A 15,582-nucleotide genomic window follows, 5' to 3' on the forward strand; every position below is an offset into this window, starting at 1 on the left:
GTGTTGAAGAATTTAACAACGTGCGAAAGTGGGTAAACAAAGTAGAATTTCCAGGTAAAGGCACCATTTGATAAAATAGTTCAGATTTAGAACATATATCAGTAAAAAAACCCTAGTAGTTTGTACCTTGTCCTTTTGAAAAAATAACGTTTGATAATATAAAAATTGCTTGCAAAAGACACTTCGCTGGTAGGCTATTCAATAGAAACATGGATTGTGACATTTTAAAATCAGTAAATGGATCATCTTGTGTTGGAATAGATTAAGTTTAATCCTTTAATTTGATTCACGTTAGATTTTTTCAAAAATTTTCGGAGAACCATTCTATTAATAAGGAAAATAATTCAGACTACGAAGTGCTAAGCAAACTCATGATGAATGCACCAATAAATTTCAACAAGAAAAAGCAAAGAATGAATACATCATCACATCAAAGTTTATCATTATTTTCGACATCCAACACCACCAGTTTCAAAAGAAACACGTTTTTTAGTCCCCTATCCACCTCATCTACAGTTAGAAAGCATTACTCTCAAAGTTTGCCACCTTTTCCAAAAGTGTCATCCATTAAGCGACTGCTGCCTGAAAGTTTAACAGTATCATCAATGCTGCGATTGGGCACATTGGTCACACAAGTTTTAGATGAACCTAAAATTATTGACATTATTGAATTCAACATCAGTTCAATAGCTTGGAGACAGCCAGTTAAAGAAAAAAATTCATTGAAAAAAACCATTTGCCCATGGAGGTTTCCGTTCTGTTTTTAAAGCTAAAGATTTAGCTGGTAAACAACTTGTCATCAAGAAATCTTTAAAGAAAACATGCGATGCTATTGATATGGTGAACAAAACTTCACCAATTCAGGAAAGTGAGGAAACTTTATCACAAAAAGCAGTGCAAATACAAATGTTAGCACTAAACTTTGCTGAACAATTCAAGTTGAAATTAACCGGTGATGCTAGAAAAGAATTTGGGAGAACGTTTTTGTATCGCAAAGAAAAATTAGGAAAACTACTGGAAGAGCCAGGGGAATATTCCTTTGTAATGGTAGAAGATTTTATTAAAAGCGAATTTTTCAAATATGTCAACAATGATAGGAACAGTACATTAGAAAGCATTGTTGATACCAAACTAGTTTATAAGGCTGAATGTTTAGCTCACCTTACATTTCTGAAATCAGAAAAAAAATTATTGCTTTTGGATATCCAAGGTTCTGGTTATCAATTATATGACCCGGAAATAGCATCTTCTTAAGAAGATGTTGGTCCAGACGGACTAAAACTTTGTATGGGGAACCTTTCAGTGACTGCCTTTGAAAACTTCATATGTCAACATGCCTGTAGCAAGTTTTGTGAACTTGCTGGTTTTGAACCAATATGTTAGGATGATTATTTGTATTCCTAACTTTAACCTTTAGATATGATAAGTAAGTTTTATTATTTTGTTTACATTGTATTTCACCAAGATATGACAAATGTTAGTGTCCATGTTATTGATTATATTTAAGTTTTAATTAAGACTCTACATAATTATTTTTTGTGACTTTATCCACAATAACATTAGCAAATGCAGTTAGAGACTCGTCATCCAAGTAATCTTCATCAAACTCTAAAACATTTGACAGTTCAGCTACATTTCTCAGTTCTTCTTCACCCACTTCAAATCCTAAATTAAATGTCATAAACAGCTAATTTATAAGTAAATGAATTTTTACTTTTAACCTGTGTTTTAATTAGTTTTGTTTTAGCCCTCTGATACCCAATCAATTACTTACGGCTGTTATTATGTAAGTAATATTATGTTACTTTGTAAATGCTATGATATGATGACATGATAAATCATATATATACAGAGTATATTTTTAATGTATTACCACACTTCTTAAGCCCATATCTTTCAGGAAAATCATAGATATAGTTTGGAATTCCATTAGGCATTAAGGTATTCTTCTGGAAACAAATCCGATGATCATTCCACACCATACATTTAAAATCATCCAGTTGTTTTGAATCAATGGAATCATAATGAAAGCAAGTTTGTTTCTAAGGAAAAAACGTTAACGATTAAGGATTTTTTTTTAAAAAAAAATGTGTTTAAAGTTTCTTTATTTGTCAAGGTTTAGCTCTTTTATTCAGGTTGCAGTTAATTTTAAAAAGAATACCTGTCATCTTTGTCAGTAGGAAGATAATTATGTTCTTCTTTTAACCAGGCCAACCCAACTTAATAATACTTCTCCAGTTTTTCAAGTAGTTCTTTCCACCAACGCTCTATATAAGACATATTGTATTTATTTATATATAGGTGAATATTTATCATAACATATCCGTATTTCATTCTCAACAGAGAATGCTTCACACCGATCAGACCTATGATCATGACGGGCGAGTATATTGCGTGTAAGTCATATTGAAGAAGAACTACTTTGTTCACCACTAACATACTGCCAGGCAGTGAGCGGAATTCGATCCGCAGTCCCCAGAACTATTGTGTAGTGGGTTCGTTTGCGGCTCCCAATATAAATAATAATATAATATAAATAAATACAGACTTAAATATGTCTTAATGGAAATGAACTGTTCTGATAACCCATGAGCTTGTCATAGCTTGTCATTGAAAAAAACCAATTAGGTCCTCTTAACATAAAGTTTGATTTTTTTCTTTTCTTTATTACTCCAGGCTGTCTTACTTGTAATAATTCAGAAGCCTCGTCGTACATTAGGTCATAAACTCTGTCACGGGGTACTTTAATGCCACGTCTTTTTTATCTCAATTTGAGATACATAGCACGATGTCCAACTAGACGGCCTGGACAATTCAGTTCCGTGCACACAGCTTCTCTGGCCCCTTCTAGTGTTTTTGTCATTGTAAAATATATCAAAATATCTAAGCTTTCTATCCAGAGTCATAATGCTCCACTTGTAATAGGGAAAATCCCTGAGCATATAATCTAGAATTTCTTCGCGTTGAAAACACCTTGTGACATACTTTGTATACTGTTGCATTGTTTTGTCTGTCATGTGTTACCTTTCACAGACTAACTAAAACGGTGGAACATAAACTGTGGCAAAAGAAGAAGCTTAGAACGGATAATATATGGCTTTGGAACTGGTGATAGGGGTATTTGAAGAACCGATAAATCATCGTGAAACGGACGTGACAACATACTAATTAGTTTTTGGCAATCCCGAAGCTAACTAAGATTGATTATAAGACACAAAAATTCAACCCATAAAACAGTGTGCTGCGGAAAATATTACAATCGCATTTTCTCGAATAAAATAAACCATTGACAAAAATGTCGACGTCAGCATTTTTTAAACCCACCTGCTACTTAACCCTATTGTACCTGAGCTTTTTCGGCCCTTGTAACCCTGGGGGGGCACAAAGTGCCCGTGGGCCATAAATCCTAAACCACTTGTGCTTAAGTGATGAAACTTGAATCAATTGGAGAATGTCTTAGTACAAACTCAATCCAGGAAAAAAATATTTTGATGACGTCATAAGGATTAGAAATGACGTCACACATGTGAAAAATGGTGATTTTCCCATTTTTCAGTACGTTTTAATTTCTAGCGTGTTACTAATGATATGGCCTTAATTCTTGGTAGATTTATGGAATGAATACTAAAATCTGTGTTTCACATGAAAAAAGTAATTTTAATGACGTCATTAGGATAAAAAATGACGTCATCTCGGCAAAAAAATCTTATTTTAACGATAAAGATAAAAAAACCGTTCTACCAGAAATATTGATGCTCATGTCATTAAACTTGGCATACATGTAGAACAGGACATTTAGAGATAATCGAGGTAAGGAAAACAATATGATGACGTCATTGGGATCCGAAATGACGTCAATTTGCTCGATCGATATTTCCTTCAAATCTGGTCTGGTTTTGTCCCTAGTAACCATATAACACCTTAGAAACACCTTGGTTACCACTTAGTGACTAGCATACCTGTAATAAATAATTATATATCCAATACAACATCTTATAACATTCTTACATGAATCTCAACGGTTTTAAAAATTTCAAAAAATTTACCCCCGTCCAAAAAAGCAATACCTCCAGCAAAGTACGAATTTTTTCCAAAAGTTTTTTCTTTCATCAGAAGTATTAAAAAAAGTTAGGAATAGTCACAAAATGTTAGCACTTAATCACATGTGTATCTAAAGTTATGCCTAGTCAAAATGGCTGCGGGCACTTTGTGCCCCCAGGTATAATAGGGTTAAGGTCTGGGTAAGAATTGTATAAGTTTGATGTTCAAAAAAACAACAACTGCACAAATTGCAAAGCATTGAGGAATCAATCGCCCAGCAGAAAATAACATTAGTAAAAATCCGTAAAAAAAAGGTATGAAATGAAAGTACTTTGAAAATGAAATACAAAAGGGAAGTACAAAAATATCACAAATTGTTTTTGTACTTCCTTGCTATTAGCATTAAATTCCTAATAAGTTTTTTTTAAGTAAATGTTTGTTTGCTTAAACCTAAACGAATGTTGCCAATTACGTATGACTAAACTCTGGTCGTTTAATATTTCTGGAGCATTCCGCTTCGTAATATTTTTCCAACAGGTTTGTGATACATTTTGAAGTTCCCTTAAAATGTACTTAAGAAAGAATATGGCAGGATTTAGGACTGAGCACAATAATAGTCAATTCTTTTTAAGAAATTATTTAATTTTAAATTTAAACTTTAAACCATACCATAAATGCTCAATTAAGCGCCTGGAGTATATAATTTTGACTTTTAGGGTGGACGCTTATTTGGAGATGTGGTAAATCAAAGGGGGAGGAGCATAGTTAAAGAATCTCATTTGTGCGTTTTGTTAAAGCTTTTTTTTTTAAGAAACTATAGTAGTTGTAAAATGTAAAAACGTCAATGAAATAATGGCGATCTGCTCAGATAAAAAAATAGACAAAACATTTTGACACAAAGTTTCATGCTGTAGCAGACAATTTTAAGAAAAGAGCTGTTTTTTAATAAATGTTTGTCTTTTTTATAAACTGAAGATTCAAAATGCACATTTGGCTCTTGTAATATATACCACTGACCGCCCCTGGGTGCTCATGGAAGAGGGGCTCTTATTTTAGATATTATGGTGGACGTTTATTCGAGACGGGTCCTTTTTCGAGACTGGGCGCATAATTGGGAATTTTGTTAATTTTAGAAGACATTTTCCAGCACTTGATTTTGACGATGCAATGTTTTGTACTTCCTTGTGGAGTGCTGATGTAGGTGTTTAATCCATTCTTTGTTTCGCTCGGTAGTGTATGTAATTTGTTCAAAAAATACAATAATTATTTTCCACACATTCAAATTATATTTGACAGCATGACGTTTTTAATTAATAATTTTTGCTGAATTTGGTAAGACGAAAATTTATCAGATTTGTTCCATGATACTAGGAGAAAAATATTTTTTACAAGAACCTACTTTCTTTTGTGACTTGCATAAATTTCTCCCAGCTTTACACTAATCCATTTTTTACTAATATAGGAACACTGTGCACAAATGGAACAACGCTCTCCTAACTGTCTTTAATTCAGTTGACCTAGCGAAAACTTAGTTAGATCCTCCCATTTCTCTTGTTGTTGCTGATTACTTACTTACTTTATAAAAGAAGCTTTACATATGTAATCCTTGTTCGCTTTTATTAAATAACATCATCAATAACTTAACCGGGGATTCACATGCCTAATATTTTCCTTGTTTTTCTGATATTTAAACCCTATAGTGAGTTTATTATTTTAGCTGTAAACTCCCTAGTTATATAAACCTTTCAAGTGACTCCTATAGTTTAAAATATTTTAGAGTGTTTTCCTCATGATAATTGAACTTTCGAAAGTCCTCTATAAAAGGTCTCCACTTATCCAGAAAAAGACAGTTCGATCTTTGACAGCAAAGAAATCAGGCGAACAAGGTTAGTTTGTTTGATTAGATCATACTAATGATAATGATCACGTCACTTACAACTTACTTTTTATGTTAGATGAAGCTGTTTCATTTGTTGTTGTTGGTTGGGCTTGTGGCAACTCTGGTTACAGGTAATACAAAATAAAGTCTTGAGCAGTATTGAGTTACCAAGTTTTATAGTCAGTAAAAAGTCAAGCCATTCGTTATTAAGTTAATTAAATTAATTAATTTGATTTAAGTTTCGGGAAGAGTAATAAATATTGAAGAAGATGCGAGTGAAGAATTAGTTTCTCAGAAGAACAATGATGCAGATGCTGATTACGAAAATGAAGATTCTGAGGATTCAGATGAAAGTAACACCTTATCTGATGCGGATGAAGATTCGGAAGGAGTGGACAGTGACGTAGCAGAACAGGATATTGGTAAACAAGGTAAAAAATGTGTTGATGTTTATTTAGAGAAATTTGTTCTTTCTTCTTAAACAAGGTCTATAACATGCACTAAGTGATGCTTACTTTGAGATAGCCGTAATAAATTCTTCTTGCAGATTCACGGTTACGTCGGCGTCCTCACAAACGCCGGCGAAGACGTCGTCGTCGTCGGCGAATCATCCGTCGACGATTTTACCCACGCCGACGAATACATAAACGACGAAAATCCCGACATCGACGAACTCACAGCCGACGATTGCACTCACATCGACGAATCCCCCGGAATCGACGATTTAATAGGCGTCGATTGCATCCAAATCGACGAATCTTCCGAATTCGACGAATTCGCAAGCGTCGATTGCAGCCACTAAAAATCTTCCGAAAAAGAATTTATGGTTAGACAGTACTGTGATTTGTTAGTCAAGTGATTAACAATATGTTGTATTTTTTAGATAAAAAATGCAAAATAAACCTGCCTAAAACAACTATCGAGTTTTGCTACGGAAGTTTCACCAGTTACGAGAAATCGAATGGTCAAAACCAACCCCTCTGCAGGGGTTGACCAAGAACCTTAGAGTTCTGCGGTGTAATATAGGGCTGAATAAACTGCAGAATTTGTTCTAAACAATCAAAGTCCATTCTCATTATGTCTTTGCAGGTTTTAGTATTCTCGACCATAAACTCCTGGGCGAGGTTGGCATGAAGTCCTTCTTTCTCCCTCTGTTGAATCCATTTTCTCGTAGGGCTTCGATTTCTTTCCTCCATTGTCATCATCATCTAAAGCCAAGGCCAATAATATAAATGATGCAGCTTCTTTCTCCGCCACATTGAAAACAAAGAAAATGAATAAAAATCTTGGTATATTAGCCAAATGTTGGGCAGTGTTTTAAACGCCATGATTTTCTATACCCACCTGCATGTTGGCCAACATCTTGACTAACATTTTAAAACTTCGAACGCCTTCTCGAATCCTTTCTCGCACTTTCGAATGTTTCTGTTCGAAAGTATATGATGTATGTGGAATAACATGAATGAACATATTCATATGTTTATTAACATGTTGTCAATCTTTTTATAGCGTGTAGCAAATCGAACTAACATGTTGACTGAAATGTTGGCGAAAATATTGGCCAACACGTTGTCTCGATGTGCGGTTGATTTAATACACTTTAAAGGAGAGGCGAGCAAAAAACTTTTTTGTGGCAGCCAAAAAATAAATTTTAGGCGAGGTAGCAAAAGTTAAGGAACTTCTAAATCCAAAATCCAATAAAATAACTACTATAACGACACACAAATAACTGTTTCATAAATAAATATCCATATTCCTTCTTAGCAACTTTTTCATTAAAAATTAGATCTTCAACTCAAGATAACCAAGAATGTTTTACAGACAATCGTAGTGTCAGCGTTTTATAACCTTCGTTAATACTTCTCGGAACTTTATAAACATCTGTCACAGCCAATAATAATATTTTTTTCGTAATTTGGTTCGCTTTTTTCACAACATACATCCAACTTCCAACGATGAAGTTAGTTTGTTGTGATGCGAGGGCGCCAATGATAAATACACAGACCGGAAACTTTCAACAACAAATCGAACGTGCAATATGGCAGTTTCAGCTTTGTTTACAAAACTTTATTTTTTATCTTTACTCATAAATTAGTTTACTAAGTTCAGTAATAAAAATAAAAATATTTTCGTCGCGTTATTCAACTAATAGCATTTTTGCTATTTTGATCTTTAACTTGTTTATTATTTTTAATAAAACAATGTGATCGTCGAAGCATGGCCATCACAATGTAGAGAAAGATCTAATATTGTTTCAGAATATAACCACCAGTTTGGCAAATGTGTAAAAATACTGAACCATAAAATGATTCAGCATTCAAGGATAAAAGTAGAACTGGTATTTTGTAACAAACCTCTTTTTTTAAAGTTGAAAGACGCTTATTGCAGTTACCAAGATAATGTTTCTTGTATATTTTAGTCGTGAGACAATACAATATGTTAGTACGTTTTCTTTTGCTGGAAAAAAATTCTTCCCGATAAAGGTCCGCCATTGTTAGTCGCATAAATTAACGTATGACGCGTTCGCATAATCTGGCCATATATTTGCCAAAAATCACTCAACGATACCAGGGTATTTTTTCGTTGTCTTCTCTCATATCAAAAAGACAAAAAACCCTGGACACGAGGGTGATACCAATTAGAAAGCTGTGCCGTGCTGAGCCGGACTAATAAATTGCTCAGCATGCATCGGTTCGGTTCGACCTGACAAAACAGTTTACAGGAGTCAAGCTGACCCCAGCCGTACCGAGCCGAGGCAAAATTACCCCACTAAAATTTTCAAGATGGTAGCTATATTTAACAACAATATGCTTAATAAGAAGTTTTACTGTGCTATACACAAGTTTCAACACGTCTCGGAATTTAGTTTCATATAGTCGAGTCAAGCTGTGCCAAAGCGTGCAGCACAGCTCTTCTGTTCGGCAACTGGTTTTGTAAGCTGTGCCATGGCGAACTCCATAAAATTTTTGTTTGACACGGCACAGCTTATATAAGAACAATATGATTTTTATTTCTGTTTTATTAGCTATAATGAGATTAACCGATCACAGAAAAGTGATGGGGAAATATTTACCGCTTAAATAAAAAACAGCAAATCTTTTTTGTTTAAAGCCATTTTTCACTTGATTTGATGCAACTAAATTTTACAAAAACTAAACAATTGTCAAGATTCTACGGGATATTCCAGACCAGCGGAACTGGTCTTTGAAATTATATCTAACATCATGGATTTTCAATCAGCAGCTGTGCCGCGGCTGTTCGCCCCTCCTTTAATGCTGTTGAGCCTTTTCTATCTCTGTTGCATTGCTTTCTTATTTTGTATAATGGTTAAAAATAAAGTACTTAACCAAACTTTAGAGTTTTTGTTACAATTTTTCTTGCCCGTGGCACTTCTATTTCCCCATCACTTTTCTGTGATCGGTTAATCTCATTATAGCTAATAAAACAGAAATAAAAATCATATTGTTCTTATATAAGCTGTGCCGTGTCAAACAAAAATTTTATGGAGTTTGCCATGGCACAGCTTACAAAACCAGTTGCCGAACAGAAGAGCTGTGCCGCACGCTTTGGCACAGCTTGACTCGACTATATGAAACTAAATTCCGAGACGTGTTGAAACTTGTGTATAGCACAGTAAAACTTCTTATTAAGCATATTGTTGTTAAATATAGCTACCATCTTGAAAATTTTAGTGGGGTTAATTTTGCCTCGGCTCGGTACGGCTGGGGTCAGCTTGACTCCTGTAAACTGTTTTGTCAGGTCGAACCGAACCGATGCATGCTGAGCAATTTATTAGTCCGGCTCAGCACGGCACAGCTTTCTAATTGGTATCACCCTCGTGTCCAGGGTTTTTTGTCTTTTTGATATGAGAGAAGACAACGAAAAAATACCCTGGTATCGTTGAGTGATTTTTGGCAAATATATGGCCAGATTATGCGAACGCGTCATACGTTAATTTATGCGACTAACAATGGCGGACCTTTATCGGGAAGAATTTTTTTCCAGCAAAAGAAAACGTACTAACATATTGTATTGTCTCACGACTAAAATATACAAGAAACATTATCTTGGTAACTGCAATAAGCGTCTTTCAACTTTAAAAAAAGAGGTTTGTTACAAAATACCAGTTCTACTTTTATCCTTGAATGCTGAATCATTTTATGGTTCAGTATTTTTACACATTTGCCAAACTGGTGGTTATATTCTGAAACAATATTAGATCTTTCTCTACATTGTGATGGCCATGCTTCGACGATCACATTGTTTTATTAAAAATAATAAACAAGTTAAAGATCAAAATAGCAAAAATGCTATTAGTTGAATAACGCGACGAAAATATTTTTATTTTTATTACTGAACTTAGTAAACTAATTTATGAGTAAAGATAAAAAATAAAGTTTTGTAAACAAAGCTGAAACTGCCATATTGCACGTTCGATTTGTTGTTGAAAGTTTCCGGTCTGTGTATTTATCATTGGCGCCCTCGCATCACAACAAACTAACTTCATCGTTGGAAGTTGGATGTATGTTGTGAAAAAAGCGAACCAAATTACGAAAAAAATATTATTATTGGCTGTGACAGATGTTTATAAAGTTCCGAGAAGTATTAACGAAGGTTATAAAACGCTGACACTACGATTGTCTGTAAAACATTCTTGGTTATCTTGAGTTGAAGATCTAATTTTTAATGAAAAAGTTGCTAAGAAGGAATATGGATATTTATTTATGAAACAGTTATTTGTGTGTCGTTATAGTAGTTATTTTATTGGATTTTGGATTTAGAAGTTCCTTAACTTTTGCTACCTCGCCTAAAATTTATTTTTTGGCTGCCACAAAAAAGTTTTTTGCTCGCCTCTCCTTTAAAGTGTATTAAATCAACCGCACATCGAGACAACGTGTTGGCCAATATTTTCGCCAACATTTCAGTCAACATGTTAGTTCGATTTGCTACACGCTATAAAAAGATTGACAACATGTTAATAAACATATGAATATGTTCATTCATGTTATTCCACATACATCATATACTTTCGAACAGAAACATTCGAAAGTGCGAGAAAGGATTCGAGAAGGCGTTCGAAGTTTTAAAATGTTAGTCAAGATGTTGGCCAACATGCAGGTGGGTATAGAAAATCATGGCGTTTAAAACACTGCCCAACATTTGGCTAATATACCAAGATTTTTATTCATTTTCTTTGTTTTCAATGTGGCGGAGAAAGAAGCTGCATCATTTATATTATTGGCCTTGGCTTTAGATGATGATGACAATGGAGGAAAGAAATCGAAGCCCTACGAGAAAATGGATTCAACAGAGGGAGAAAGAAGGACTTCATGCCAACCTCGCCCAGGAGTTTTTGGTCGAGAATACTAAAACCTGCAAAGACATAATGTGAATGGACTTTGATTGTTTAGAACAAATTCTGCAGTTTATTCAGCCCTATATTACACCGCAGAACTCTAAGGTTCTTGGTCAACCCCTGCAGAGGGGTTGGTTTTGACCATTCGATTTCTCGTAACTGGTGAAACTTCCGTAGCAAAACTCGATAGTTGTTTTAGGCAGGTTTATTTTGCATTTTTTATCTAAAAAATACAACATATTGTTAATCACTTGACTAACAAATCACAGTACTGTCTAACCATAAATTCTTTTTCGGAAGATTTTTAGTGGCTGCAATCGACGCTTGCGAATTCGTCGAATTCGGAAGATTCGTCGATTTGGATGCAATCGACGCCTATTAAATCGTCGATTCCGGGGGATTCGTCGATGTGAGTGCAATCGTCGGCTGTGAGTTCGTCGATGTCGGGATTTTCGTCGTTTATGTATTCGTCGGCGTGGGTAAAATCGTCGACGGATGATTCGCCGACGACGACGACGTCTTCGCCGGCGTTTGTGAGGACGCCGACGTAACCGTGAATCTGCAAGAAGAATTTATTACGGCTATCTCAAAGTAAGCATCACTTAGTGCATGTTATAGACCTTGTTTAAGAAGAAAGAACAAATTTCTCTAAATAAACATCAACACATTTTTTACCTTGTTTACCAATATCCTGTTCTGCTACGTCACTGTCCACTCCTTCCGAATCTTCATCCGCATCAGATAAGGTGTTACTTTCATCTGAATCCTCAGAATCTTCATTTTCGTAATCAGCATCTGCATCATTGTTCTTCTGAGAAACTAATTCTTCACTCGCATCTTCTTCAATATTTATTACTCTTCCCGAAACTTAAATCAAATTAATTAATTTAATTAACTTAATAACGAATGGCTTGACTTTTTACTGACTATAAAACTTGGTAACTCAATACTGCTCAAGACTTTATTTTGTATTACCTGTAACCAGAGTTGCCACAAGCCCAACCAACAACAACAAATGAAACAGCTTCATCTAACATAAAAAGTAAGTTGTAAGTGACGTGATCATTATCATTAGTATGATCTAATCAAACAAACTAACCTTGTTCGCCTGATTTCTTTGCTGTCAAAGATCGAACTGTCTTTTTCTGGATAAGTGGAGACCTTTTATAGAGGACTTTCGAAAGTTCAATTATCATGAGGAAAACACTCTAAAATATTTTAAACTATAGGAGTCACTTGAAAGGTTTATATAACTAGGGAGTTTACAGCTAAAATAATAAACTCACTATAGGGTTTAAATATCAGAAAAACAAGGAAAATATTAGGCATGTGAATCCCCGGTTAAGTTATTGATGATGTTATTTAATAAAAGCGAACAAGGATTACATATGTAAAGCTTCTTTTATAAAGTAAGTAAGTAATCAGCAACAACAAGAGAAATGGGAGGATCTAACTAAGTTTTCGCTAGGTCAACTGAATTAAAGACAGTTAGGAGAGCGTTGTTCCATTTGTGCACAGTGTTCCTATATTAGTAAAAAATGGATTAGTGTGAAGCTGGGAGAAATTTATGCAAGTCACAAAAGAAAGTAGGTTCTTGTAAAAAATATTTTTCTCCTAGTATCATGGAACAAATCTGATAAATTTTCGTCTTACCAAATTCAGCAAAAATTATTAATTAAAAACGTCATGCTGTCAAATATAATTTGAATGTGTGGAAAATAATTATTGTATTTTTTGAACAAATTACATACACTACCGAGCGAAACAAAGAATGGATTAAACACCTACATCAGCACTCCACAAGGAAGTACAAAACATTGCATCGTCAAAATCAAGTGCTGGAAAATGTCTTCTAAAATTAACAAAATTCCCAATTATGCGCCCAGTCTCGAAAAAGGACCCGTCTCGAATAAACGTCCACCATAATATCTAAAATAAGAGCCCCTCTTCCATGGGCACCCAGGGGCGGTCAGTGGTATATATTACAAGAGCCAAATGTGCATTTTGAATCTTCAGTTTATAAAAAAGACTTTGTGTCAAAATGTTTTGTCTATTTTTTTATCTGAGCAGATCGCTATTATTTCATTGACGTTTTTATATTTTACAACTACTATAGTTTCTTAAAAATAAAGCTTTAACAAAACGCACAAATGAGATTCTTTAACTATGCTCCTCCCCCTTTGATTTACCACATCTCCAAATTATATACTCCAGGCGCTTAATTGAGCATTTATGGTATGGTTTAAAGTTTAATTTTCAAATTAAATAATTTCTTAAAAAGAATTGACTATTTTTGTGCTCAGTCTACTTAAGGACCTACCAATGCAACTAGTAAGGGACAACAGTTCAGTTGCATGGTGCGCGATGTCTTTAACTTGTGAAAGATACAACAGTGCTCGTTGTGGTTCCTTGTACAAACACATTAGGTTGAAGTCCTGCCATATTCTTTCCTAAGTACATTTTAATGGAACTTCAAAATGTATCACAAACCTGTTGACAAAATATTACGAAACAGAATGCTTCATAAATATTACACGACCAGAGTTCCGTCATACATAAGTGGCAAAATTCATTTAGGTTTAAGCAAACAAATACTTAATTAAAAAAACTTATTAGGAATTTAATGCTAATAGCAAGGAAGTACAAAAACAATTTGTGATATTTTTGTACTTCCTTTTTGTACTTCATTTTCAAAGTAATTTCATTTCATACCTTTTTTTTTACGGATTTTTACTAATGTTATTTTCTGCTGGACGATTGACCTCCAATGCTTTGCAATTTGTGCAGTTGTTTTTTTTTTTAACTTAAAACTTGTATAATTCTTACCCAGACCTTAAGTAGCAGCTTGGTTTAAAATTGCTGACGTCGGCATTTTGGTCAATGGTATCATTTTATATGAGGAAATGCGATTTTAATATTTTTCTACAGGACACTGTTTTGTGGGTTGAAATTTTGTGTCTTTTAATCAATCTCAGTTAGCTTCCGGATAGCCAAAAATTATTTAGCATGGTGTCACGTCCGTTTCACGATGACTTTTCGGTTCTTTAAATACCCCTATCACCAGTTCCAAAGCCATATATTATCCGTTCTAAGCTTCTTCTTTTGCCACAGTTTTTGTTAGTCCGTGAAAGGTAAAACATGACAATAGTATATAAAAAAAGTCTTATGAAGCTAATAAAAACATTTTGGAAATAACTCGTGGTCATTTCATATTGAGATATTAAGGTCAAAGCCCTTACAAAAGAGTATTAAATTTTCCATTTAAAAATGCTCATGTTCACCATTGTTGAAGTAGCAGGTGGCGGGAAATCCGGTTCAAAGTCGCAAACATTAGAAATTTCAAATTGTTTCCAAGGCTACAGCGTAAATAGATATTCTGTTTAATTTTTTTTTAATTTGTAAAAAAATGAAATTTAAATGTAAATAAAAGATAGAAAAAGTAGTCGAATTTGAAGGTATTGCTATAAACATATAGAAATTATGATTGATTAATTATAGGGGGGAGGGAAATCACCTACCTCTGACGAATAGAGTTAAATGTAAAAGTGAAAATGATGTTCTACACACCAAAAACTAGTCTGTCAATTTCTTAGGCCTTCAACCAGGCTATATACTTCGAGGTTTCTCTACATATAAGATTAAGGGTGGATTTCCACCAGTGCGAATCATTCTATCGCTCTAAAATTATACAAAATTTTAGTGCGACAGAAGTTCTACGCAGCAAGAAAGAGAGACGAAGAAAATCCCCATTTTTTGGGCTCGTCAAATTTATAGAGAAATAGAATTAAAAGGAGTGTATAATCCACTGCTTCAAGAAATGAAACTGCACAATAGAGAATTTTACTTTAGGTATCTAGTAAATTTTAGTTCCAAGTTTGCTTCCTTTTGATAGTTACGGAAAGCGTTTCTATTATTCTTTTCTTTGAAACTTTAATATTTTATTTCACGCCAAACTGAAGCCGCATTGTATTGTCCAAACGGTTTTGTCGATAGCACAGACACGAATGCGGAGATTACGCCTGGGGAATGGGGAAGACAGGTGGGGCAGAACGAAGGATATCTTTATGACTTTTGTAATGTACGGGGCTCCCGGCCAGAAAGAAGTGCTACAGAAATGCAGGAAGCAATCAAGGACTTTGTGAATAGTGAAGGGGTGCTGTTGAATGGCAGTACCGACATGTAAGTCGTGCATAAATATTTTGAAAAGACCTTTTACAATGTTGTATTTGCAGTTTTGTTGTATGCAAAAAAAAACTATTGTTTTTCATTCAACAAATTTGTGTAATACCCTTTATGATCGGTTTTA

General features: G+C 34.3%; 2 protein-coding genes across 2 annotated transcripts; one reads left to right on the plus strand and one right to left on the minus strand.

The window, feature by feature from the left end:
* The first annotated feature begins 5,491 nt into the window (after positions 1 to 5,491).
* Positions 5,492 to 6,853, plus strand: LOC130635451 (uncharacterized). The gene is made up of 4 exons (XM_057444782.1): positions 5,492 to 5,927; positions 5,997 to 6,051; positions 6,160 to 6,351; positions 6,468 to 6,853. The coding sequence occupies exons 2-4, from the start codon at positions 5,997 to 5,999 to the stop codon at positions 6,749 to 6,751; spliced, it is 531 nt and encodes a 176-aa protein (XP_057300765.1). The 5' UTR covers positions 5,492 to 5,927; the 3' UTR covers positions 6,752 to 6,853.
* Positions 6,854 to 11,472: 4,619 nt separating this feature from the next.
* Positions 11,473 to 13,242, minus strand: LOC130635452 (uncharacterized). Its single transcript, XM_057444783.1, has 4 exons — positions 12,376 to 13,242; positions 12,252 to 12,306; positions 11,952 to 12,143; positions 11,473 to 11,835 (listed from the first exon to the last, which is right to left on the minus strand). The coding sequence occupies exons 2-4, from the start codon at positions 12,304 to 12,306 to the stop codon at positions 11,552 to 11,554; spliced, it is 531 nt and encodes a 176-aa protein (XP_057300766.1). The 5' UTR covers positions 12,376 to 13,242; the 3' UTR covers positions 11,473 to 11,551.
* Between the last annotated feature and the right edge of the window lie 2,340 nt (positions 13,243 to 15,582).

The sequence above is a fragment of the Hydractinia symbiolongicarpus genome, chromosome 3, assembly GCF_029227915.1.
Source record: "Hydractinia symbiolongicarpus strain clone_291-10 chromosome 3, HSymV2.1, whole genome shotgun sequence".
Taxonomy (NCBI): domain Eukaryota; kingdom Metazoa; phylum Cnidaria; class Hydrozoa; order Anthoathecata; family Hydractiniidae; genus Hydractinia; species Hydractinia symbiolongicarpus.